General features: G+C 46.6%; 2 protein-coding genes, 1 pseudogene and 1 gene segment (V, D, J or C); 1 reads left to right on the forward strand and 3 right to left on the reverse strand.

Moving 5' to 3' along the window:
* Positions 1-3,550: 3,550 nt before the first annotated feature.
* On the reverse strand, positions 3,551-5,656 carry LOC118238982 (MLV-related proviral Env polyprotein-like). Its single transcript, XM_035445899.1, has one exon. It carries the CDS (start codon positions 5,654-5,656, stop codon positions 3,566-3,568), a length of 2,091 nt encoding a protein of 696 aa, XP_035301790.1. The 3' UTR covers positions 3,551-3,565.
* Positions 5,657-13,256: 7,600 nt separating this feature from the next.
* Positions 13,257-14,121, forward strand: LOC118238844 (protein NYNRIN-like). The gene is made up of 2 exons (XM_035445177.1): positions 13,257-13,685; positions 13,990-14,121. Exons 1-2 carry the CDS (start codon positions 13,284-13,286, stop codon positions 14,011-14,013), a joined length of 426 nt encoding a protein of 141 aa, XP_035301068.1. The 5' UTR covers positions 13,257-13,283; the 3' UTR covers positions 14,014-14,121.
* Positions 14,122-19,555: 5,434 nt separating this feature from the next.
* On the reverse strand, positions 19,556-20,124 carry LOC113838475 (annotated as a pseudogene).
* Positions 20,125-23,204: 3,080 nt separating this feature from the next.
* LOC113838474 lies at positions 23,205-23,751 on the reverse strand. The segment is given in 2 exon segments: positions 23,205-23,623; positions 23,706-23,751. Coding segments are annotated over 2 exon segments (465 nt in total).
* Positions 23,752-26,941: the final 3,190 nt, after the last annotated feature.

The following is a 26,941-nucleotide window of genomic DNA, read 5'->3' on the forward strand; positions in this document are numbered from 1 at the left end:
ATATTAATTAGGATGGCAGTACCACAACACATGCACCATCTGTGAAGGGCCGGTTCACCATCTCCAGAGACAATGCCAAGAACACTCTGTACCTGCAAATGAACAGTGTGAAGTCTGAGGACACCGCCACTTATTACTGTACTAGAGACACAGTGAGTGATCTCAGTGTGAACCCAGACATAAACCTCACTGTGAGGCCGCTCACGACCACCAGAGTGCGCACAGCAAACACAGAACACAGGTTCATCCCGTAGACTATGAAGGCATAACTGACCAATCTTCTCAGCAGCCTAGGCTCCTTTCATCTTATAGTTCCCATTAAAGTCTCTCTAAATATTTGTGCTGTGGGTAACTGTTGTTCTCAATACATATCCTGTGTTTCTGTTGTTTTATAAGAAACTTGGATGCTCCTGTGTCTATTTTTCTCAGATTCAAGCAGATCCTCAGTCAGATTTCTTTATTAGGGTAGCATTTATATTTAAGGGGAATCAAGGGTAAGAAGGGGCCCATTACAGGTGCACAAATGCTCCCAAGGCTTAAACCTCCCCATCCCTCCCTGACAATGGTGCACATCAGGTTCAGACATGATCCAGCTGTGGTTTAAGCTAATTCAGTTTATTTCTCCATGAATTTCACCTCTGCTCATCATGATATTTTTATAAGCTTGTCCTTCAGGAAAGTTAGTTTAGTGTCTGTGTGTAGATGGCATTTCAAGGATTTTTTTTGTCTTCTAATTGACCTGAATATGGGATCACACCACCAGGAAGGTATTGAATATCTGCATCTGATCACATGATAATGTTCATGAGAAGTGAGATCTACTCACCTAGAAAATCTCTCACACGCAATTGGGCATTTTATGTAAATCTAACAGAGATCACTTTGGGTCTGGGGTTGTCCCATTAGCATTGACAGAGCCAGATCATTTCTCTCAGAGCCACATAAATTCCAGCTTTCTTCTCTGAGAAGTTCCTCTCACTGTGCAAAACACTGAGAAAGTTTGTCTTAGTAACTTTTCTGTAGCTGAAATAAAACAGCAAGACCAACTGTGATGAAGGAAACATGTAAGAAAAGAAAGAACTTCGTTGGGATTATGGGTTTCCAATAATCCAGTCCACGATTCACAAACTGAAGGCTGAGTGGCTGGAGCAGACATTGATATTTCATGATTTGATCCACAAGCAGGTAACAGAGAGCCACACTGACAATTCCATGAACCTGTAGAACCTCTAAGCCTTCCCTCATTGATTCACTGTCTCCAAATAAGAGGAGGCATAGTCTGGACAGTATCCCTGAAGTTCTCATAGAATCACAGACAAGGAAGCACCGTATGCATTTCTTGGGAGCCCTTACAGTCTGTAGTCGACAGCTGCCTCAACATTGCTATGAAAAACTATATCTCAAATACTCATAGCCCAAAAATCAGGAATAAATAAACAAGACACAAATATGAGATTTGCAGGAATGAAGAAATGGATAGACATCCAATCAGCCAAGTCAATTTCTACAGGTATTATAGTATTGATTTTTCTAGAAACAGCCTCTCATTGAAACCAGTTTTAATAGGGATATCTCCAAGAGCCAATAGTTAAAATCTGAACCACTTGCTATGTCTCACTTTGCAAAGAAATGGGAAGAAACTTGAGTGTGAACACAGACACAATCCTCCCTGTGATCAAGACCAGTAGAGACAATGAAGTACTACTGAGGCTGCTGGGAACTAGCAGACATCTCTTGGAGTATAGGAGGTTGGGGACTGTCCCATGTGGTTTCTCACAAACAGGCGTACAGCTGTTTAGATGTTGGAATAAGTGGCTTCCCCTTCCTCCTGTAACAATAATTTGGAGGCCCTCTGCGATATCATATTCTATTAACTACTGTTTGTTTAGTTTCTAATAAGTGTATCAATTTTTACCAATGGGGAATCTAAAGCATCCATTTGGCACATTGTATCTGATGAAATAAACATAAGAATAAACCTTTCCATATTTTTCAATGTGTCTGTAGAGTTGGTGATGGTTATTAGCTCAATGGGAAATCTAAGGGAATTCTAAATCATCTGAAAACCATTCTCTTAATTTCCTCACAGGTTGAGAAATAGCCAGAGCCTCCATGATTAATGTTATTTTACACAGTTAGTGGAACAACAAGTGGTCTATGTTTCAGGCTTCCAACATGTGAGTGTCTGTAATTGGGCACAGATGGTTATTATTTTCATACAATTATTGTTTGAGATTTGCATCCTTGTCAAGATTACTTTCTGACTCAGTGTCCCATGTAGTGATGCCTTTGAAGCTGTGTTCTGTACCTTCAGCTTGTGGAAATGTCTGAGTGACCATTGGGGGAAATGCTGGCCACATCCGCTTGAAGGCTGGTACAGGTGACGCTGACCATGCACACTTGGGTGTGGTCAGAGTGATGTAGCAAGGCTTTAAATATGAGGGTCACATGCATGCTGCTCTCTGTTCCCTCTCCTGCCTTGTGGTAAAGGACTGGCTCCGTAGTCTGAGTACTTCCTAATAAGCAATCTGTTTTTCACACTAGTTCTGACTCCATTGCGATCTGCATTAATTGTTGGGCTGATGCCAGATGATGTCACCTACAGTCTCTCTCTAACTCCCTTCCATTGGCCACAGCGTTCCTCATCACAGTTTTCTGCTAGTGTTTTCCAGTTCACATTGTCTGCATGCTCACTGCTGTGATCTCTGACTCAGCTGAAGGTAGGAAAGCTGGAGTGTTTACCTGTGGGTTAGAGAAGATCAATGGAAGTGAAAGACCCCCGAAGAGGCGCTTTCGTAGAGGGAGACCCACACACCCAGGAATCAGCGAGGCCACGAACTGGATGCAAAAAACAAGAGGCTTTATTGGAGACGCGGGTACCCGGGGCGACTCAGCTTCAGTGTGGCTAAGCGCCCCGAGCCAAGGGAAAGGGGTCCTTATATAGGGAAAAAGGCGCAAGCTAGGAGCAGGGATTCTATTGGATAATTCTAATGAGGCATTGCATTGTACAGAGCTATTCCCATTGGTCAATGTATATGAGGCGCTATACAGGGTTATTCAAATGAGGCAAAGTACAGAGTTATTCAAATGAGGTGAAACACAGAGTCTTTCAAATGAGGCGAAATACAGAATCATTTCCATTGGATGGTTCAAATGAGACACAGAGCCATTCCAGATCAGCATATTCTCAAGGTCTGGTGTCTGGTACAGCAGACTCAATTCCCCCCCCTTTCCTGATGGCTGACCTTGGGGGCGGAGACCTTGGGACGGAGTGTTTCTCTTCGGGCGGGGCGGGGGCTCAGGGGCAGAGCTCCAGGCCGGCTCACTCGGTGTTTGTTCTCGTGCTGACCCACCTGGTGCTCATTCTCGGGCCGGCCCCACCCGGTGCTTGTTCTCGGGCCGGCCCCACCCGGTGCTTGTTCTCGGGCCGGGCGGGGAAAGGCCACCGGGGGTGGGGATCGGGGAAGCCGCCGACAGGAGGAAGAGGAGACAAACTTGAGAAAGAAAGGGCTAAGGGACAGGGGTCTTTCATTCCCCCATTTCTCTTGTAACTGAATGGAATCTTTCATTCAGAGGTCTCTGGATACTCTGGATCTATTTGCTGTAGCTGATGATATTGTTGAGTTAAGACTAAGGCCTGTACAACAGATAGTCGTTCTCTGATGAATTGAGTCAGTTTGTTCAGAATGCAGGGACCAAATATGAGGATCAAAAATAGAATAACCAGAGGTCCCATGAGCGTGGATATAAGGGTAGTCAACCAGGGGGATTTAGCGAACCATCCCTCGAACCATCCTTGTTGAGACTCAAATAGCTGTTGCCTCTGTTTTAGCCTCTCCCTAAGTTTGGCCATGCTATCCCTAACTATTCCTGTATGATCTGCATAAAAGCAGCATTCTTCCTTGAGGGCAGCACATAGCCCCCCTTCCTGTAAAAATAATAAATCTAATCCTCGTCTGTTTTGCAGGACCACCTCAGAGAGTGATGTTAAGGATTTCTCGAGTGCACTGACTGACTCTTCTAGGACCTGGATATCCGTGTGCATGGCTTGTTGTAGAAGCTTAAAATGATTAATTCCCTGTAGGGCAACGGTTCCGGTCCCTATGCCGGCTGCTATGCCCCCCACTGTTATTCCTCCTAATAATAGGGCCACGGTAAAGGATATTGGCTCCCTCTTATATCGGGTTGATTTCTCTAGTACGCTGTAAACATATTCAGGTTGGTGGTATGTGACTTTGGGCCAAAGTTCTATCAATATACAAAAGTCAATGGTGGTGTTGAGAACAGTGGTAGAGACACAGGGAGTCAACCCAGTACTGCAAGCCCAATAAGTTCCATAAGGGGCAACAAGGTATCGGCTGTCCTGAGATAATGGCTCTATTTGGTTACATAATTCTTGATGTGAGGGAGGAATCCTGCCTATGCATAGCCCCTTTCCTGAGACCTCAGATATTGTGAGCTTGTGCTGCATAGCAGCTCCGCAACTGGTAGGTGCTGAGGTCTGGTTGGAGTAGTTGCCCAGTATTGCCACGCCTTCATAATATGGGGGCCGGGAAACTAGGCATAACCAGCATTCCTGAGTCTTGTTGGGGTCTGAAAAATTTAAGGCTTGGTAAACTTCCTGGATTAATTGTAATAATCTATCTCTGGTACCTGGAGGGTCTCTGGTTATCTCGATGTTTAGGGCATCTGGGGTGGGGGAGAAGGTGACAGCACCTGGTGTAGGAGTGATAGCTTTAGGAACGGTAGGGGGTTTAGGGACTTGAAAATGGGTTGGGGATCTCTGGTCCGCTATTACTATGTTTGGCCCGACTGATTGTTGGCTTAGGGGAGTAATTTGTCTGTACAGGGAGAATAAAGTCACCGGATCTTTCCCTGCTCGGTGCAGCCTGAGTCCCCAGACCTTAGGACTATCCCAAGTAGTTCTTTTTCCAGCATCTGTGAACCTTAGGATGAGAGGGTTGCATTTTCCTCCGGGGGTGGCGCCTTGAAAACCTCCCCCTCCGGCACTATCATAACAAGGTCCGCAGGCCCCCAACACAATACCCAAAACAAAAAAAACCAAAAAACACAAACCCCAAACACCACCAACACACACACCAAAACCTCCCCCTCCGGCACTATCATAACAGGGTCCGCAGGCTCTTTGCCCACATCTCCATGGTCCTTTCCCTGCGTACCCTGGGATCTCCCTCCGTTTGAGAGTGATGAAATCCCAAGAGGAAGAGGGTTTCCAGTAAGCCTCCCCTGTGGTTTCACATCCCCATCTTGCACAGTACCCTTCCTGCGGCCCCCCGCAGCCATGAGTTGGTTTATGGCCGGGGCAAACATAAAAATCCTTGCTTCTTGTTCCTATCCTTCCCCCAGGGTGGTGGCATCCGTACCCTGGGAATGGTTCCTGGTCAGAGGGATCCCAATCAGACCCTACTAAGTCACATAGGTCGACATAGAGAGGAGGGAACCCATCATGTAGAGTCCCTATATAAGTGCTGAGGTTGGCTATTTCCCCGGTCCCTAGATTGGCTATTTTCCAGGTGATATTATAAACCCTGTGGGGGTTAGTTGCTACATGGGGGGTAAACAGACAACCAATCAACAGGAGGGTGTACGAGAGAGTCTTATCTTTAAAGGATTTTGAGTGCGGTGTGCGGTCCATTCTGATGCAGTGGCTGAATCGGTGGGTCGGGCTGGCTTTACATGTGAAGCATGTATCCAAGCTGCAATGCCGTCTACCTTGAGTGCGGTGGGAGTGGTAAGCAAAACGATGTAGGGTCCCTTCCAGCGGGGTTCAAGGTTCTTGGCCTGGTGACGCCGGACCCAAACAGTGTCCCCGATCTGGTAGGAATGGGGGATGGTGGGATGGTCCCTCTGGTCTTTATAAGCTTGAGCAAGGGGTTTCCAGACCTCCCGTTGTACTAGTTGGAGGGCCTGTAAATGAGCTTGGAGAGAAGGGGAGTTAGCAAAATCTGAGACATCTTGATCAAGAAAGTTAATGATAGGAGTAGGTACTCCATACAGGATCTCAAAGGGTGTGAGCCCATGTGGTCCAGGGGTATTACGAGCGCGGTAGAGTGCTAGGGGGAGTAGGAGGACCCAGTCTCTAGTGCCAGTTGCAAGCGACAATTTTGTTAAAGTCTCCTTGATTGTTCTATTCATCCTTTCTACCTGTCCTGAACTTTGGGGTCTATAAGCACAATGTAATTTCCAATCAATCCCCAACAAGGTGGCCACTGACTGACTTACCTGGGAGACGAAGGCGGGCCCATTGTCTGTTCCCAATACCTGAGGCATCCCATAACGGGGAAAGATTTCTTCAAGCAATTTCTTAGTAACGATCTTGGCTGTTTCATGTTTAGTAGGGAAGGCTTCAACCCATCCTGAAAAGGTGTCTACAAAAATTAATAGATACTTGTATCCATATTTTCCTGGTTTAATCTCAGTGAAATCTATCTCCCAATGTGTTCCGGGCCGGTAGCCTCTGACCCGGTTCCCGGGAGGAAGCTTCAGTCTGGATGCGTTGACTCGGGCGCACGCATCACATTGCTCAGTTACCTGTTTTAGAATATCGTTCTTCCCCAAAAGGAAATTGAATTCCTCTTCTCGTTCGAGGAGCTCCCGCATCTTCTTGGAGCTCAGATGTGTCATCTTATGTAAAAATGTCACTAGGTACTTGGTTACCCGGTAGGGGATGACAGTCTTTCCTTCATAAGTCCAATCCCCGTTTGGTTCCTTTGCGGCTCCCAATTTCTCTAGGGTTTGGATGTCTCTTTGTTCATAGTCCCATGAGGGGAAGGGATGGTCGTTGGTGGGCTCTAGAGCCAGGAGGTTAGTGGTGTCTGTGGTCAGGGCCGCCTCTCGGGCAGCCAAGTCTGCCCTTCGATTGCCCCTTGCTTCGAAAGAATCCCCTTTTTGGTGTCCAGGGAAATGTATGATACTTAAGGCAGCGGGCAGATGAAGAGCCCTTAAGAGAGCGAGGATTTCCTCCTTATTTTTAATGTCTTTCCCTTCGGAGGTAAGCAGCCCCCTCCGTCTGTAAATTTCTCCATGTATATGGGCAGTGGCGAAGGCATAACGACTGTCTGTATACACGGTGAGCCTCTTACCTTCTGCCAATTTTAGAGCCTGCGTGAGTGCTATGAGTTCTGCCCTCTGTGCGGAAGTTCCAGGGGGGAGTGCCTGGGCCCAGACGACCTGATTCTCTGTGGTGACTGCCGCGCCCGCCCTTCGTTCTCCTTGATGCAAAAAGCTGCTTCCATCCGTGAACCAGATGTGGTCCGGGCTAGGTAGAGGCTGGTCAGTCAGGTCGGATCTCGCTCCATGGGCCTCGGCCAATACCTGTAAGCAATCATGAGCCTCGGGCTCCCCAGGGAGGGGGAGCAGGGTGGCTGGGTTCAGAGTCACCAAAGGCCCGAAGTGGACCCGGTCTTTGTCTAACAGCATAGTCTGGTAATGAGTCATTCGGGCATTAGTAAGCCATCTGTCTGGAGGCTGTCTGATGACTGCCTCTACTGCATGAGGGGCATGTATGGTCAAAGGCTGCCCCAAGGTTAGCTTGTGAGAATCTTTTACCAGCAGGGCTATAGCGGCAATCATTCGAAGGCAGGGTGGCCATCCCGATGCCACAGGATCCAATTTCTTGGAGAGGTATGCAGTGGGCCTTCTCCAAGGCCCCAGTTTTTGGGTGAGGACTCCCTTAGCATAGCCCTCTTTCTCATCTATAAAAAGTTCAAATGGCTTAGCTAAGTCCGGTAGACCCAGGGCTGGTGATTCAAGGAGAGCCTTTTTGATGTCGGTGAAGGCTTTCTTTTGGGGCTCTTCCCATTTAAAAGCAACCCCTGGCCGAGTGAGGGGGTAGAGGGGAGCCGCCATTTCGGCAAACCCAGGGATCCATAGGTGGCAGAAGCCTGCCGTTCCCAAGAACTCTCTCAGTTGGCGGGGATTTTGTGGGGTGGGAATGTCTAAGATGGCTCGCATACGGGCTTCCGTTAGCCATCGACGCCCATCCTTTATCTTGTATCCTAAATAGGTCACCTGTTTCTGACATATCTGGGCCTTCTTGGTGGATGCCCGGTACCCTAGGTTCCCAAGAGTCTGGAGGAGGGCTTGAGTGCCTTCCTTGCATTCCCCTTTGGTTTTGGCTGCCAGGAGAATGTCATCTACATATTGTAAGAGGATTAGAGCGGGGTACCTAACCCGGAATTCTGCCAGGTCCTGATGTAAAGCTTCATCAAAAAGGGTAGGGCTGTTCTTAAACCCTTGAGGTAGCCTAGTCCAAGTCAGCTGCCCAGAGATTCCAAGGGCCGCGTCCTGCCATTCAAAGGCAAATATAGGCTGGCTGGTGGGATGCAGGCGGAGGCAGAAGAAAGCGTCTTTAAGATCTAAGACTGTGTACCAGGTATAGTTAGGTGGCAATCCACTCAGCAAATTGTAAGGGTTGGGGACAGTAGGGTGTATGTCCTCTATCCTTTTATTGACTTCTCTCAGGTCCTGCACTGGCCGGTAGTCATTAGTTCCCGGCTTCCTAACGGGTAGCAAGGGTGTATTCCAAGGAGATTTACAGGGCACCAGAATCCCTTGTTCAAGTAACCTTTTAATATGTGGCCGAATTCCTTCGCGGGCTTCTTTAGGCATTGGATACTGTCTGACGGATGCAGGAAGGATGGCAGCTTTTAAGGTTACTATAATTGGGGCCTGGTTAATGGCAAGGCCCATTCCTCCTGTTTCAGCCCAGGCTTGGGGAAATTCCGCAAGCCAGTGATCAAGGGTTTCCTGATTGTTCGAATTAGTCCTCTTTTCATGGAGTCTATATTCATCTTCTATGGACATTGTCAAGATGGTAAGGGGAATTCCCTCTGGCCCTGTGACTTTGACTTCTGACCTCTCAAAGTGTATTTGAGCTTTTAATTTGGTCAATAGGTCCCGTCCTAGTAAGGGGTAGGGGCAATCTGGCACATGGAGGAAAGAATGCATAACCTTACCGGTCGCGAGCTGGAGCTGCCGATTTGTAGTCCAATGGTACTGCTTTCCGCCTGTAGCTCCCTGTACCCATGCAGTCCGGTGACTCAGGGGTCCGGGTGACCGATTCAGAACGGAATGTTGTGCCCCTGTATCGACTAGGAAGGTGACCGGATGCCCCCCGACTTGCAGTGTTATCCTGGGCTCAGGGGGGGGCTCCTGGCCCCGACTCCTCTAATCTTCTAGGTTCAGGAGGTCAGAAACCCTTGGCGGTGGAAGCTTGGCCCGGGGGTTCTTAGGGCATTCTCTTGCCCAATGTCCTTTTTCTTTACAGTAAGCACATTGGTCCCTGTCCAGGTGGGGCCCCCTTCTGTCATCCCTCTGTCTATTCTGTCTCTGGCCTGTCACTACTGTGGCCAATAACCTGCTCATTTCTTTATTCCGCTTACGGTCTCTCGCAACCTCTTTTTCCTCAGCTTCCTGTCTTAGTCTTTCCTCTCTCTCCTGAGTTTCCTTCCTCCAACGTTCTTCTCTTTCTGTCTGTGTTTCCCTCTTATTAAAAATACGTTCTGCTTCCTTCAACAAATCTTGGAGTGTATATCCCTGTAGATTTTCTAGCCTTTGAAGCTTGTTTCTTATGTCCGGGGCTGATTGCCAAATAAAGGACATAGAAACGTTGGTGGCCTGACCTGGATCTTCCGGATTATAGGGAGTATACATCCTGTACGCTTCTTTCAATCTCTCTAGAAAAGCGGCAGGTGATTCCTCCGCACCCTGTATTATCTGCTTCACCTGGGCCAAATTAGTGGGTCGGCGTCCTGCCCCCCGGAGTCCCGCTACCAGCAACTGGCGATAGAGACGCAGGTGGGTCCTACCTGCTTCGGTGGTAAAATCCCATTCAGGTCTTTCAAGAGGGCAAGCCGCATCAATTTCATTGGGCAGCTGGGTGGGCTGCCCGTTGGCTCCTGGGACATTCTTTCGTGCTTCTAGTAGCACGCGCTGTTTCTCCTCCGAGGTTAAGAGGACCTGCAACAGCTGCTGACAATCATCCCAGGAGCCAACGGGCAGCCCACCCAGCTGCCCAATGAAATTGATGCGGCTTGCCCTCTTGAAAGACCTGAATGGGATTTTACCACCGAAGCAGGTAGGACCCACCTGCGTCTCTATCGCCAGTTGCTGGTAGCGGGACTCCGGGAGGCAGGACGCCGACCCACTAATTTGGCCCAGGTGAAGCAGATAATACAGGGTGCGGAGGAATCACCTGCCGCTTTTCTAGAGAGATTGAAAGAAGCGTACAGGATGTATACTCCCTATAATCCGGAAGATCCAGGTCAGGCCACCAACGTTTCTATGTCCTTTATTTGGCAATCAGCCCCGGACATAAGAAACAAGCTTCAAAGGCTAGAAAATCTACAGGGATATACACTCCAAGATTTGTTGAAGGAAGCAGAACGTATTTTTAATAAGAGGGAAACACAGACAGAAAGAGAAGAACGTTGGAGGAAGGAAACTCAGGAGAGAGAGGAAAGACTAAGACAGGAAGCTGAGGAAAAAGAGGTTGCGAGAGACCGTAAGCGGAATAAAGAAATGAGCAGGTTATTGGCCACAGTAGTGACAGGCCAGAGACAGAATAGACAGAGGGATGACAGAAGGGGGCCCCACCTGGACAGGGACCAATGTGCTTACTGTAAAGAAAAAGGACATTGGGCAAGAGAATGCCCTAAGAACCCCCGGGCCAAGCTTCCACCGCCAAGGGTTTCTGACCTCCTGAACCTAGAAGATTAGAGGAGTCGGGGCCAGGAGCCCCCCCCTGAGCCCAGGATAACACTGCAAGTCGGGGGGCATCCGGTCACCTTCCTAGTCGATACAGGGGCACAACATTCCGTTCTGAATCGGTCACCCGGACCCCTGAGTCACCGGACTGCATGGGTACAGGGAGCTACAGGCGGAAAGCAGTACCATTGGACTACAAATCGGCAGCTCCAGCTCGCGACCGGTAAGGTTATGCATTCTTTCCTCCATGTGCCAGATTGCCCCTACCCCTTACTAGGACGGGACCTATTGACCAAATTAAAAGCTCAAATACACTTTGAGAGGTCAGAAGTCAAAGTCACAGGGCCAGAGGGAATTCCCCTTACCATCTTGACAATGTCCATAGAAGATGAATATAGACTCCATGAAAAGAGGACTAATTCGAACAATCAGGAAACCCTTGATCACTGGCTTGCGGAATTTCCCCAAGCCTGGGCTGAAACAGGAGGAATGGGCCTTGCCATTAACCAGGCCCCAATTATAGTAACCTTAAAAGCTGCCATCCTTCCTGCATCCGTCAGACAGTATCCAATGCCTAAAGAAGCCTGCGAAGGAATTCGGCCACATATTAAAAGGTTACTTGAACAAGGGATTCTGGTGCCCTGTAAATCTCCTTGGAATACACCCTTGCTACCCGTTAGGAAGCCGGGAACTAATGACTACCGGCCAGTGCAGGACCTGAGAGAAGTCAATAAAAGGATAGAGGACATACACCCTACTGTCCCCAACCCTTACAATTTGCTGAGTGGATTGCCACCTAACTATACCTGGTACACAGTCTTAGATCTTAAAGACGCTTTCTTCTGCCTCCGCCTGCATCCCACCAGCCAGCCTATATTTGCCTTTGAATGGCAGGACGCGGCCCTTGGAATCTCTGGGCAGCTGACTTGGACTAGGCTACCTCAAGGGTTTAAGAACAGCCCTACCCTTTTTGATGAAGCTTTACATCAGGACCTGGCAGAATTCCGGGTTAGGTACCCCGCTCTAATCCTCTTACAATATGTAGATGACATTCTCCTGGCAGCCAAAACCAAAGGGGAATGCAAGGAAGGCACTCAAGCCCTCCTCCAGACTCTTGGGAACCTAGGGTACCGGGCATCCGCCAAGAAGGCCCAGATATGTCAGAAACAGGTGACCTATTTAGGATACAAGATAAAGGATGGGCGTCGATGGCTAACGGAAGCCCGTATGCGAGCCATCTTAGACATTCCCACCCCACAAAATCCCCGCCAACTGAGAGAGTTCTTGGGAACGGCAGGCTTCTGCCGCCTATGGATCCCTGGGTTTGCCGAAATGGCGGCTCCCCTCTACCCCCTCACTCGGCCAGGGGTTGCCTTTAAATGGGAAGAGCCCCAAAAGAAAGCCTTCACCGACATCAAAAAGGCTCTCCTTGAATCACCAGCCCTGGGTCTACCGGACTTAGCTAAGCCATTTGAACTTTTTATAGATGAGAAAGAGGGCTATGCTAAGGGAGTCCTCACCCAAAAACTGGGGCCTTGGAGAAGGCCCACTGCATACCTCTCCAAGAAATTGGATCCTGTGGCATCGGGATGGCCACCCTGCCTTCGAATGATTGCCGCTATAGCCCTGCTGGTAAAAGATTCTCACAAGCTAACCTTGGAGCAGCCTTTGACCATACATGCCCCTCATGCAGTTGAGGCAGTCATCAGACAGCCTCCAGATAGATGGCTTACTAATGCCCGAATGACTCATTACCAGACTATGCTGTTGGACAAAGACTGGGTCCACTTCGGGCCTTTGGTGACTCTGAACCCAGCCACCCTGCTCCCCCTCCCTGGGGAGCCCGAGGCTCATGATTGCTTACAGGTATTGGCCGAGGCCCATGGAGCGAGATCCGACCTGACTGACCAGCCTCTACCTAGCCCGGACCACATCTGGTTCACGGATGGAAGCAGCTTTTTGCATCAAGGAGAACGAAGGGCGGGCGCAGCAGTTACCACAGAGAATCAGGTCGTCTGGGCCCAGGCACTCCCCCCTGGAACTTCCGCACAGAGGGCAGAACTCATAGCACTCACGCAGGCTCTAAAATTGGCAGAAGGTAAGAGGCTCACCGTGTATACAGACAGTCGTTATGCCTTCGCCACTGCCCTTATACATGGAGAAATTTACAGATGGAAGGGGCTGCTTACCTCCGAAGGGAAAGACATTAAAAATAAGGAGGAAATCTCGCTCTCTTAAGGGCTCTTCATCTGCCTGCTGCCTTAAGTATCATACATTGCCCTGGACACCAAAAAGGGGATTCTTTCGAAGCAAGGGGCAATCGAAGGGCAGATTTGGCTGCCCGAGAGGCGGCCCTGACCACAGACACCACTAACCTTCTGGCTCTAGAGCCCACCAACGACCATCCCTTCCCCTCATGGGACTATGAACAAAGAGACATCCAAACCCTAGAGAAATTGGGAGCCGCAAAGGAACCAAACGGGGATTGGACTTATGAAGGAAAGACTGTCATCCCCTACCGGGTAACCAAGTACCTAGTGACATTTTTACATAAGATGACACATCTGAGCTCCAAGAAGATGTGGGAGCTCCTCGAACGAGAAGAGGAATTCAATTTCCTTTTGGGGAAGAATGATATTCTAAAACAGGTAACTGAGCAATGTGATGCGTGCGCCCGAGTCAACGCATCCAGACTGAAGCTTCCTCCCGGGAACCGGGTCAGAGGCTACCGGCCCGGAACACATTGGGAGATAGATTTCACTGAGATTAAACCAGGAAAATATGGATACAAGTATCTATTAATTTTTGTAGACACCTTTTCAGGATGGGTTGAAGCCTTCCCTACTAAACATGAAACAGCCAAGATTGTTACTAAGAAATTGCTTGAAGAAATCTTCCCCCGTTATGGAATGCCTCAGGTACTGGGAACAGACAATGGGCCCGCCTTCGTCTCCCAGGTAAGTCAGTCGGTGGCCACCTTGTTGGGGATTGATTGGAAATTACATTGTGCTTATAGACCCCAAAGTTCAGGACAGGTAGAAAGGATGAATAGAACAATCAAGGAGACTTTAACAAAATTGTCGCTTGCAACTGGCACTAGAGACTGGGTCCTCCTACTCCCCCTAGCACTCTACCGCGCTCGTAATACCCCTGGACCACATGGGCTCACACCCTTTGAGATCCTGTATGGAGTACCTACTCCTATCATTAACTTTCTTGATCAAGATGTCTCAGATTTTGCTAACTCCCCTTCTCTCCAAGCTCATTTACAGGCCCTCCAACTAGTACAACGGGAGGTCTGGAAACCCCTTGCTCAAGCTTATAAAGACCAGAGGGACCATCCCACCATCCCCCATTCTTACCAGATCGGGGACACTGTTTGGGTCCGGCATCACCAGGCCAAGAACCTTGAACCCCGCTGGAAGGGACCCTACATCGTTTTGCTTACCACTCCCACCGCACTCAAGGTAGACGGCATTACAGCTTGGATACATGCTTCACATGTAAAGCCAGCCCGACCCACCGATTCAGCCACTGCATCAGAATGGACCGCGCACCGCACTCAAAATCCTTTAAAGATAAGACTCTCTCGTAACCCTCCTATTGATTGTCTGTTTACCCCCCATGTAGCAACCAACCCCCACAGGGTTTATAATATCACCTGGAAAGTAGCCAACTTAGGGACCGGGGAAATAGCCAACCTCAGCACTTATATAGGGACTCTACATGATGGGTTCCCTCCTCTCTATGTCGACCTATGTGACTTAGTAGGGTCTGATTGGGATCCCTCTGACCAGGAACCATTCCCAGGGTACGGATGCCACCACCCTGGGGGAAGGATAGGAACAAGAAGCAAGGATTTTTATGTTTGCCCCGGCCATAAACCAACTCATGGCTGCGGGGGGCCGCAGGAAGGGTACTGTGCAAGATGGGGATGTGAAACCACAGGGGAGGCTTACTGGAAACCCTCTTCCTCTTGGGATTTCATCACTCTCAAACGGAGGGAGATCCCAGGGTACGCAGGGAAAGGACCATGGAGATGTGGGCAAAGAGCCTGCGGACCCTGTTATGATAGTGCCGGAGGGGGAGGTTTTCAAGGCGCCACCCCCGGAGGAAAATGCAACCCTCTCATCCTAAGGTTCACAGATGCTGGAAAAAGAACTACTTGGGATAGTCCTAAGGTCTGGGGACTCAGGCTGCACCGAGCAGGGAAAGATCCGGTGACTTTATTCTCCCTGTACAGACAAATTACTCCCCTAAGCCAACAATCAGTCGGGCCAAACATAGTAATAGCGGACCAGAGATCCCCAACCCATTTTCAAGTCCCTAAACCCCCTACCGTTCCTAAAGCTATCACTCCTACACCAGGTGCTGTCACCTTCTCCCCCACCCCAGATGCCCTAAACATCGAGATAACCAGAGACCCTCCAGGTACCAGAGATAGATTATTACAATTAATCCAGGAAGTTTACCAAGCCTTAAATTTTTCAGACCCCAACAAGACTCAGGAATGCTGGTTATGCCTAGTTTCCCGGCCCCCATATTATGAAGGCGTGGCAATACTGGGCAACTACTCCAACCAGACCTCAGCACCTACCAGTTGCGGAGCTGCTATGCAGCACAAGCTCACAATATCTGAGGTCTCAGGAAAGGGGCTATGCATAGGCAGGATTCCTTCCTCACATCAAGAATTATGTAACCAAGTAGAGCCATTATCTCAGGACAGCCGATACCTTGTTGCCCCTTATGGAACTTATTGGGCTTGCAGTACTGGGTTGACTCCCTGTGTCTCTACCACTGTTCTCAACACCACCATTGACTTTTGTATATTGATAGAACTTTGGCCCAAAGTCACATACCACCAACCTGAATATGTTTACAGCGTACTAGAGAAATCAACCCGATATAAGAGGGAGCCAATATCCTTTACCGTGGCCCTATTATTAGGAGGAATAACAGTGGGGGGCATAGCAGCCGGCATAGGGACCGGAACCGTTGCCCTACAGGGAATTAATCATTTTAAGCTTCTACAACAAGCCATGCACACGGATATCCAGGTCCTAGAAGAGTCAGTCAGTGCACTCGAGAAATCCTTAACATCACTCTCTGAGGTGGTCCTGCAAAACAGACGAGGATTAGATTTATTATTTTTACAGGAAGGGGGGCTATGTGCTGCCCTCAAGGAAGAATGCTGCTTTTATGCAGATCATACAGGAATAGTTAGGGATAGCATGGCCAAACTTAGGGAGAGGCTAAAACAGAGGCAACAGCTATTTGAGTCTCAACAAGGATGGTTCGAGGGATGGTTCGCTAAATCCCCCTGGTTGACTACCCTTATATCCACGCTCATGGGACCTCTGGTTATTCTATTTTTGATCCTCATATTTGGTCCCTGCATTCTGAACAAACTGACTCAATTCATCAGAGAACGACTATCTGTTGTACAGGCCTTAGTCTTAACTCAACAATATCATCAGCTAAAGCAAATAGATCCAGAGTATCCAGAGACCTCTGAATGAAAGATTCCATTCAGTTACAAGAGAAATGGGGGAATGAAAGACCCCTGTCCCTTAGCCCTTTCTTTCTCAAGTTTGTCTCCTCTTCCTCCTGTCGGCGGCTTCCCCGATCCCCACCCCCGGTGGCCTTTCCCCGCCCGGCCCGAGAACAAGCACCGGGTGGGGCCGGCCCGAGAACAAGCACCGGGTGGGGCCGGCCCGAGAGCATGAGCACCAGGTGGGTCAGCACGAGAACAAACACCGAGTGAGCCGGCCTGGAGCTCTGCCCCTGAGCCCCCGCCCCGCCCGAAGAGAAACACTCCGTCCCAAGGTCTCCGCCCCCAAGGTCAGCCATCAGGAAAGGGGGGGGAATTGAGTCTGCTGTACCAGACACCAGACCTTGAGAATATGCTGATCTGGAATGGCTCTGTGTCTCATTTGAACCATCCAATGGAAATGATTCTGTATTTCGCCTCATTTGAAAGACTCTGTGTTTCACCTCATTTGAATAACTCTGTACTTTGCCTCATTTGAATAACCCTGTATAGCGCCTCATATACATTGACCAATGGGAATAGCTCTGTACAATGCCTCATTAGAATTATCCAATCGAATCCCTGCTCCTAGCTTGCGCCTTTTTCCCTATATAAGGACCCCTTTCCCTTGGCTCGGGGCGCTTAGCCACACTGAAGCTGAGTCGCCCCGGGTACCCGCGTCTCCAATAAAGCCTCTTGTTTTTTGCATCCAGTTCGTGGCCTCGCTGATTCCTGGGTGTGTGGGTCTCCCTCTACGAAAGCGCCTCTTCGGGGGTCTTTCACTTCCATTGATCTTCTCTAACCCACAGGTAAACACTCCAGCTTTCCTACCTTCAGCTGAGTCAGAGATCACAGCAGTGAGCATGCAGACAATGTGAACTGGAAAACACTAGCAGAAAACTGTGATGAGGAACGCTGTGGCCAATGGAAGGGAGTTAGAGAGAGACTGTAGGTGACATCATCTGGCATCAGCCCAACAATTAATGCAGATCGCAATGGAGTCAGAACTAGTGTGAAAAACAGATTGCTTATTAGGAAGTACTCAGACTACGGAGCCAGTCCTTTACCACAAGGCAGGAGAGGGAACAGAGAGCAGCATGCATGTGACCCTCATATTTAAAGCCTTGCTACATCACTCTGACCACACCCAAGTGTGCATGGTCAGCGTCACCTGTACCAGCCTTCAAGCGGATGTGGCCAGCATTTCCCCCAATGGTCACTCAGACATTTCCACAAGCTGAAGGTACAGAACACAGCTTCAAAGGCATCACTACATGGGACACTGAGTCAGAAAGTAATCTTGACAAGGATGCAAATCTCAAACAATAATTGTATGAAAATAATAACCATCTGTGCCCAATTACAGACACTCACATGTTGGAAGCCTGAAACATAGACCACTTGTTGTTCCACTAACTGTGTAAAATAACATTAATCATGGAGGCTCTGGCTATTTCTCAACCTGTGAGGAAATTAAGAGAATGGTTTTCAGATGATTTAGAATTCCCTTAGATTTCCCATTGAGCTAATAACCATCACCAACTCTACAGACACATTGAAAAATATGGAAAGGTTTATTCTTATGTTTATTTCATCAGATACAATGTGCCAAATGGATGCTTTAGATTCCCCATTGGTAAAAATTGATACACTTATTAGAAACTAAACAAACAGTAGTTAATAGAATATGATATCGCAGAGGGCCTCCAAATTATTGTTACAGGAGGAAGGGGAAGCCACTTATTCCAACATCTAAACAGCTGTACGCCTGTTTGTGAGAAACCACATGGGACAGTCCCCAACCTCCTATACTCCAAGAGATGTCTGCTAGTTCCCAGCAGCCTCAGTAGTACTTCATTGTCTCTACTGGTCTTGATCACAGGGAGGATTGTGTCTGTGTTCACACTCAAGTTTCTTCCCATTTCTTTGCAAAGTGAGACATAGCAAGTGGTTCAGATTTTAACTATTGGCTCTTGGAGATATCCCTATTAAAACTGGTTTCAATGAGAGGCTGTTTCTAGAAAAATCAATACTATAATACCTGTAGAAATTGACTTGGCTGATTGGATGTCTATCCATTTCTTCATTCCTGCAAATCTCATATTTGTGTCTTGTTTATTTATTCCTGATTTTTGGGCTATGAGTATTTGAGATATAGTTTTTCATAGCAATGTTGAGGCAGCTGTCGACTACAGACTGTAAGGGCTCCCAAGAAATGCATACGGTGCTTCCTTGTCTGTGATTCTATGAGAACTTCAGGGATACTGTCCAGACTATGCCTCCTCTTATTTGGAGACAGTGAATCAATGAGGGAAGGCTTAGAGGTTCTACAGGTTCATGGAATTGTCAGTGTGGCTCTCTGTTACCTGCTTGTGGATCAAATCATGAAATATCAATGTCTGCTCCAGCCACTCAGCCTTCAGTTTGTGAATCGTGGACTGGATTATTGGAAACCCATAATCCCAACGAAGTTCTTTCTTTTCTTACATGTTTCCTTCATCACAGTTGGTCTTGCTGTTTTATTTCAGCTACAGAAAAGTTACTAAGACAAACTTTCTCAGTGTTTTGCACAGTGAGAGGAACTTCTCAGAGAAGAAAGCTGGAATTTATGTGGCTCTGAGAGAAATGATCTGGCTCTGTCAATGCTAATGGGACAACCCCAGACCCAAAGTGATCTCTGTTAGATTTACATAAAATGCCCAATTGCGTGTGAGAGATTTTCTAGGTGAGTAGATCTCACTTCTCATGAACATTATCATGTGATCAGATGCAGATATTCAATACCTTCCTGGTGGTGTGATCCCATATTCAGGTCAATTAGAAGACAAAAAAAATCCTTGAAATGCCATCTACACACAGACACTAAACTAACTTTCCTGAAGGACAAGCTTATAAAAATATCATGATGAGCAGAGGTGAAATTCATGGAGAAATAAACTGAATTAGCTTAAACCACAGCTGGATCATGTCTGAACCTGATGTGCACCATTGTCAGGGAGGGATGGGGAGGTTTAAGCCTTGGGAGCATTTGTGCACCTGTAATGGGCCCCTTCTTACCCTTGATTCCCCTTAAATATAAATGCTACCCTAATAAAGAAATCTGACTGAGGATCTGCTTGAATCTGAGAAAAATAGACACAGGAGCATCCAAGTTTCTTATAAAACAACAGAAACACAGGATATGTATTGAGAACAACAGTTACCCACAGCACAAATATTTAGAGAGACTTTAATGGGAACTATAAGATGAAAGGAGCCTAGGCTGCTGAGAAGATTGGTCAGTTATGCCTTCATAGTCTACGGGATGAACCTGTGTTCTGTGTTTGCTGTGCGCACTCTGGTGGTCGTGAGCGGCCTCACAGTGAGGTTTATGTCTGGGTTCACACTGAGATCACTCACTGTGTCTCTAGTACAGTAATAAGTGGCGGTGTCCTCAGACTTCACACTGTTCATTTGCAGGTACAGAGTGTTCTTGGCATTGTCTCTGGAGATGGTGAACCGGCCCTTCACAGATGGTGCATGTGTTGTGGTACTGCCATCCTAATTAATATCTACAACCCACTCCAGCACCTTGCCAGGAGCCCTACGGACCCATCTCATCCAGTAGCTACTGAAGGTGAATCCAGAGGCTACACAGGAGAGTTTCAGGGACCCCCCGGGCTTCACCAGGCCACCCCCAGACTCCACTAGCTTCTCCTCACACTGGACACCTAAAAACAACAACAAAGTAATCCTGGTCAAGAAATCATCACACATGTCCATTGTCCCTCAGATTAATGTCCTCTCACACAGTCAGCATCTACTGCTCTCCATAAATTACCTTTTAAAAGAGCAACAAGGAAAATGCAGCTCAGCCCCAACTCCATGCTGATCCCTGAGTGAAGTCTTGGGATCCACACTGAGCTGCTCTGTCTGAGCTACAAGTTCAGGGCTGGGCTGCTTTTCATGAGCAGAGAGAGGGCTCATTTGCATGTCTTCCTCCTTTATAGCAAGATCTGTCGTGGAGCCTGGTGATGGCAGGTCCTGCGTTCTTTGTTAATTTTCTGGAGGAATCAGATCATAATGTTAATGTTGGGGAATCAGATAATGAAGTTAATGTTGGGGAAATGTTATGAAATTATATCATTTTCAAATCATCTCATATTATCCCTTTTTCTATAAAGACTCATTTTCATGTTCATTTCAACTCAATTCTCCGCATCTGGGATTAGGAGAGAAGTGACATTGCTTTGCAGTGCTCATTATTTGTGAAATCAGCACTACTGTGTGGACCTCATTGCTGGTGAACTTAAAACTCCTTCCATAGCTATAGCTTTGTGAGCAGCCGCTTCCAGAGTTTGGGAAACTCCCTTTCTGTATGGAGGTCATGTGACATGCCTGAATTCCAGTGTTCAGCTCATCACATGCATGAGCATTTTCCAGACAGTCTGTGTATTTCTTGTTTTATCATCTAATTCTGTTTTCCTTTGCTGCATGTTTACCTATTTGTGCCTAGAAGTGGGGAGTGACTGAGAAGCTGAACTTCAAGGAGAGCTGAGCTTTGACTTCTGTGTCTGCAGGGGGCCCTGTCAGAGGAGCTGCAGGGGGCAATTGAGGTTCAGGTCTCACCTCACCAGGAGATGAAGCCCAGATTGATGAATCTCTGAGAGGCAAAACCTGGAGGCCATAGACTCCAGAATGTCTTTTGCTTTTGCTGTTCCTTTTCATTTTTGCTGCTGCCATCTTTCTTTGGTATCTTGAATGGTGTGAATGGGTGTGGGGTGACCCCCACTGCCTGTAATATAGTGTGTTCTCATGTGTAAACATCCCATTCTACTGGACATATCTACCTGTGCATTATTTTGAATATGATTTCTTCTTAAGCGGTACTGTCTAATTGATAATATTAAACTTAGTTTAAATATTCGTTTGATAATGAAAAATAAATACAAATAAGTGTCTAACAACTAGGGCTTCTGAGTTTCACCTCCATGGCTACATAGACTGTAGTTTAGGTTAATGAATAAGGAAAACAATTGAGTCCCTGGAAATCAGGCTGTTCCAAATTCTTTCAATCTTAATGTTGAAAGATGCATTCACAGGTTTTGGTGTGCATCATAGCTTCAACCAAGCCTGAAAATAACTGCAGGTTGAATTAGATGATTTGATAATAGCTTTGAGATGAAATGAGACAGAAAATATCTAAACATCACAAGGACTCATAGTTGAGTTATAAATTCATTAAGTTCAGGTCACAAATGCAAAGCAGCCTCATTTTCATTAGTTGACATGCTTTTATCCTCAGGATGGTTGGTGATCAAAGATGATGATTAATGTCTTGTACCAATTTCTTCCTTCAATCTCCTGATATAAAAAGTGACAATGCTGGTTTTCAAGTATAAATTTAGATTTTTCATTCTTTTAAGATTTCTTATAAGATTACCTTTCAAGTTAAAGAATGAAATGATTGGCCCTTTCCTTGTAGCCACAAATTGCAGCCTGCCAGTTAAAGAACTGTCTGAGAACACCTAGCTAGCTCATGCTGTTAATCTATAACAGGTTGCTTGGGTATGGTTGTACATGGGTTACATCAACAACTTTCTTTTCATCTGTAATATGTATAATGTTTAAGCATATAAGAGTTGTGGAAAATATGCTATTCTATTTGCTTTTATTCACTGCAATTATTCTCTTGAAAGTTTGACTGTAACCACATTGTAATGTTTGTATTGCTTGAAAGATTTTGCTGGGGTATAAACACTGTAAGGGAAAATTAAGAATCAGGAGGAGGGAAACATTACGAGAGAAAGAAAGGACATTTCTGGATAGAAATGAGACAAGAGAATAGAACTCAGAAAAAGCATAAAGAAGGAAACCATCAAAAGAGTGTACATGTCTTTTCCCTTAACCCCCTCAGTTAAAATGCCATAGACCCTGACTCCATGGATTCTGTTTGAGCCTTGTGATGCTGTCGTCTGTCCCCCAGGCAGGAAACAATTCCTCCAAGTGACCTGCACAGACGCCCAGAAGGACGTCCTCACTTCCATCACACATCCACTCGTCTTTTATTTCTCAATCTCATTCATGCTCTATCCCAGGCAGTTGTAAGTCCTAATTTTACCAGGGATCCTTAATTAGGTTTTCCTTACAGAAAGAGGAGCAGAAGTTAACATACAGGATGCACGTCTGTTTGATTTATCAGTCAATATATTTAATTATGAAAAATGACACAGGATTGCTTTGTGTGCAGCCTCCACTGTTTGAGTGTTGACTGACATGCTGACAGGACAATTGAACCTGTGGCTCTAATATCTGTTAATTTATTAATTCACATTTGAATGGGCTCCAGGGTCCAGAACTGTAGATGACCCAGCTGAGCTCTAGGATATCATGGGAGAACAGTGTTGGCCTCCGTGTTTAACAACCAGAGTCAAGCAGACTAGAATACAGGTCAGCTCATAGATTTCTGCACATGATATAGACACAGGAGGGACAGTGGTATTGGGGAGCTTTGGTTTAGAAAACACAGATCTGGGCAGATCTGAACCTGATGGACACTGCAGGGACAGAGGAGGTGAGAGAGAAGATTCCAGACCAGCTAGATTTTATGGTCTAACAATCCTGGCTCTGCCTAAATCCTGGGTTTTTCTTAAACACACATTCTATGAGAATTATAATCATGAAATCTGACCAAGCCTCTTCCTAGAATGTGAAAATATTCAGGAGTGTCCGCCAACTTCTTCACCATGTGATTTCATTGACAAAGGCGGGGTCCTTTATGTCCTCATCTCTATCAGTTTGCATTTAGTTCATGAGGGACTATGCCTCATATTTTTATACTAGTACAAAAATATAATGTTTTGAGATCATCATATCACTTCAGTTCATACATGTAGAGAGAATTCCGCGGAAACTTGTTAGATTAAAAAAAAAATGGAGCCATATACTAGATAGGATCATGTCTGCATTATTTGCTGGGCTGAACCTGTGCTTTGTGTGTGCTGTGCGCCCCCTGGTGGCTGTGAGCGGCCTCACAGTGAGGTTTATGTCTGGGTTCACACTGAGATCTCCTCACTGTGTCTATAACACAGTAATAAGTGACGGTGTCCTCAGACTTCACACTGTTCATTTGCAGGTACAGAGTGTTCTTGGCATTGTCTCTGGAGATGGAGAATCGATCCTTCAAGGATAGTGTATACTTTGTGGTACCGTTATCTCCATTAATTTCTGCAATGCACTCCAGCCCCTTGCCGGGAGCTTGGCGGACCCAACCCATCCAGTAGTCACTGAAGGTGAATCCAGAGGCTGCACAGGAGAGTTTCGGGGACTGTCCTGGCTGCACTATGCCACCCCCAGACTCCACCAGCTGCACCTCACACTGGGCACCTGCAAACTCAGAGACTCCTGTCAGTACTGGCCAAACAAGCTTGGTATTTATACCACTCTTGTACACAAACATACTCAGTACCTATTAACAGAGCAACAAGAAAAACCCAAATCAGCCCCAAATCCATGGTGTGGGTGTTGTTCAGTGCTGTTCACTGAATGGTGAGACCTGGGAATCCAGGGCTGGGCTCCCTTGCCTGAGCTCAGGGTCAGTTCTGGGCTGGTTTTCATGAGAAGACAGAGGCCTTATTTGCATGTCTTCCTGGTATATGATAAGTTCTGTTGTGGGAGCCTAGAAATGTCAGGTCCTAGTTTGTGTATAAGTGTGCTTTGGATAGTCTGGCAATAAAGATAATTGTTGGAAAGTTTTGTATCATATTAAGATATTCTCCCTGGTAAACACAGAGTCTCATCCATTTCATTTATACTGGCAAACAGAAGAAAGATGCATTTTAATGTTAGTTTCCCCCAGTCCTTCATGTTCTGGATTATACAGGGCAGTGGACATTGCTTTGCCGTGTGCTCTGTAGCTCTTTTCTGTAAGTATTGTCCCTACTGTGTGAGCTTCAACCTTGATGGACATGGCACTCCCTGAGTTGTATGTAGCCCTGAGTACTGCTGTCTGCTCAGGTTGGGAACCCCTTTTATTGTGACAGAGATTAGTTTTGTGGAAAAGTTAATATAAATAAAGATAGGATGAAATACTGCCCCTAGTAAAACAGGGGCTTCAGAGAATAGAAAATAAGTACAATGAAATGTCACACAGTTAGAACATGTGACTTTCTATTGTGGAGTCTTACAGACTGTGGCTTAGGTTAATCATTAAGAGAAAGATTTGAGTCACAGAAGTCCAACTAGCCCAAATTCTTTTAATCTTAGTGTTGGGAGATGTGCTTACAGGTTTAAAAGTGCATCCACACTGAAAGAAATCTTTTGGAATGACTTAAGGCTAGTTGAAGGTGTTTTTGCTAACAGCTCAAGGTGAAAACCTTGGGAAATAACCTGAAGTTTAAAAAGGCACAGAGTGGAATGAAAGATCTCATTAAGGTCCAGGAAAAAATATACAGCAGCCAGTTATTGTTGGCTGACATGCCTTCCTTGCTAGGATTGGTTGGCGACAAGAGGCAATGATTCATTCCTTGTGCCGTTTTCTGCCCTTACCCTTACCAATATAATATATAGTGTATATGCATATAAACAGATCTGTTAATGAGTGGGGGTGCACCCTGAGGATTTGAAATAGAGATGTTTCTTTTTCATATATAAATTTTAGGTTTGTGATTCTTCTAAGATTTTTTGTAAGATTATTTAGTTGAAGAGAGGGAGGAATGAAGAACGAAGGGGTCTGTACTAGGATGGAGAGACCCACAGGAACAGGTGACCTGAACAAGGGAGAGCACATCGACCCCAGATGCTGTCCAGGAGGCCAGTACAAGACTGATCCAGACCCCTGAACATGGATGTCAATAAGGAGGCCTCTGTACTTCAGGGAGCCTCTGGTAGTGGATTAGTATTTTTCCCTGGTGCAAGAAGGGACTTTGAGAGCCCATCCCATATGAAGGGTTACACTCTTTGGGGAAGGGCCCAGGATCAGCCTAGGAAGACTTGGTGGACTTTGCAGAGCCCCCGTTGAGGGCCCTACCCTGCCTGGGGAGTGGTGGGTGGATGGGGTGGGGGAGCTGGGGTGGGGGAGGAAGTTTGGGGGTGAGGGGAGGGAGAGGGAGAAGGGACTTGAAATAAGCTTGTTCCCTATCTAGAACTAATAAAAAAATAAATAAATAAATAAAAGATTATCTTTAGAGATAAATAATAAAATTATTGGTCCTTTCTTTGTAACTGCAAGATGCAGCCTGGCAGTAAAACAATATCTTTCTTGCTTTGACATTGTTAATCTGTAACAAATTGCTTGGATATGAATGTATGTTTTCCTTGGGTGATTTGTTTTTCACCTGTAATACCTAAAAGGTGAACCATGTAAGGAATATGGAAAACATGCTATTTTTTTTTACTTGTATTCATTGTAAGAATTCACTTGAAAAGTAGAATGTAACCACATAGTAATTTTTGTATTGTTGGAAAGATTCTACTGTGGTAGGTGAGCTGTAAGGAAAGAATGAAGACAGGAGAAGGAAAACACCAGGAAAGATGTAGAAGGAGATTTAGGAGCCAGACAAGAGGGATAGAGGGGACGGATCCAGATAGAAGTAAGAAAAGAAATGAAGAACTGAGCCAGAAGCTGACACAGACACCTTAAGTGTGAGTGAGTGTGTGTGTCAGTGTGTCAGTGTGTGTGTCAGTGTGTAAGTGTGTGTGTGAGTGTGTGTGTGTGTCAGTGTGTAAGTGTGTGTGTGTGTGTGAGTATGTGTGTGAGTGTGTGAATGTGTGAGTGAGTCTGTGTGTGTGAGTGTGTGTGTGAGTGTGTCTGTGTGCATATGTGTGAGTGTGTGAGTGTGTGTATGTGTGTATGTGTGTGAATGTGTGTGCATATGTGTTAGTGTTTGAGAGTTCGTGTGAGTGTGTGAATATTTGAGAGTGTGAGTGTGTGTGTGTGTGTGTGTGTGTGTGTGTGTGTGTGTGTGTTCCTTCCCTTCTTTACCAGCCCCAGAGATTTAAATGCTGTCGCCCTCACCAGCTCCAGATAATTCAGAAAACTCAGGTTCATTGGTAGTGAGCTGACATCGTAGGTTTCCTGTCAAACCGTAAGATACTGGAGACTGGTCCTCAGGGAAGCGATACTGGGGTAGTAAACACACAGTGTGTGCAGACTGCTGTGGTGGATCTGGGCTAGGAGACATGATATGGCAGGGACTTGGTAGCTTCCAATAAAGCCTGGAGTATATTAAAGGCAGAGACACTGGTCTACAAAGGAGGGTTTGTAAGGAAGAAAGAGGAGGGGAAATGTGCCCCCTGTTGGTACAAACTTCCCTGCAGCGAGGTTTGTGTCTGGAGTCCCCTCATTGTGGAGTCTCTTACACAGAAGTAAGTGGCTGTGTCCTCAGGTTTCAGGCTGTTCATTTGCAAGTACAGGATGCTTTTAGAATTATCTCTGGAGATGGTGAACGGGCCCTTCACAGATGCACTGTACTGTGTTGTGTAACTACTCGCTTTGTTTCTACTCTCTGCAACCCACTCCAGCCCTTTCCCTGGAGGTTGGCAGAACCAGCTCATGTATTAATCACTGAAGGTGACCCCAGAGGCTGCACAGGAGAGTTTCAGGGAACCCCCAGGAACTATGAAGCCTCCCCCAGACTCCACCAGCTGCACATCACACTGGACACCTGCAATAGTAGAGAATTTGGGTCAGGAAAATGTTACACA

Source organism: Cricetulus griseus, chromosome 5 (genome assembly GCF_003668045.3).
Source record: "Cricetulus griseus strain 17A/GY chromosome 5, alternate assembly CriGri-PICRH-1.0, whole genome shotgun sequence".
Classification (NCBI taxonomy): Eukaryota; Metazoa; Chordata; class Mammalia; order Rodentia; family Cricetidae; genus Cricetulus; species Cricetulus griseus.

Bases quoted from the DNA above. Each gene is read 5' to 3' on its own strand.
- LOC118238982 (XM_035445899.1), bottom strand. From the start codon at position 5,656: ATGGACCGCACACCGCACTCAAAATCCTTTAAAGATAAGACTCTCTCG.
- LOC118238844 (XM_035445177.1), top strand. From the start codon at position 13,284: ATGACACATCTGAGCTCCAAGAAGATGTGGGAGCTCCTCGAACGAGAA. The intron at 13,686-13,989 runs GTAAGTCAGTCG...CTTCTCTCCAAG, and splicing joins GGCCCGCCTTCGTCTCCCAG to CTCATTTACAGGCCCTCCAA.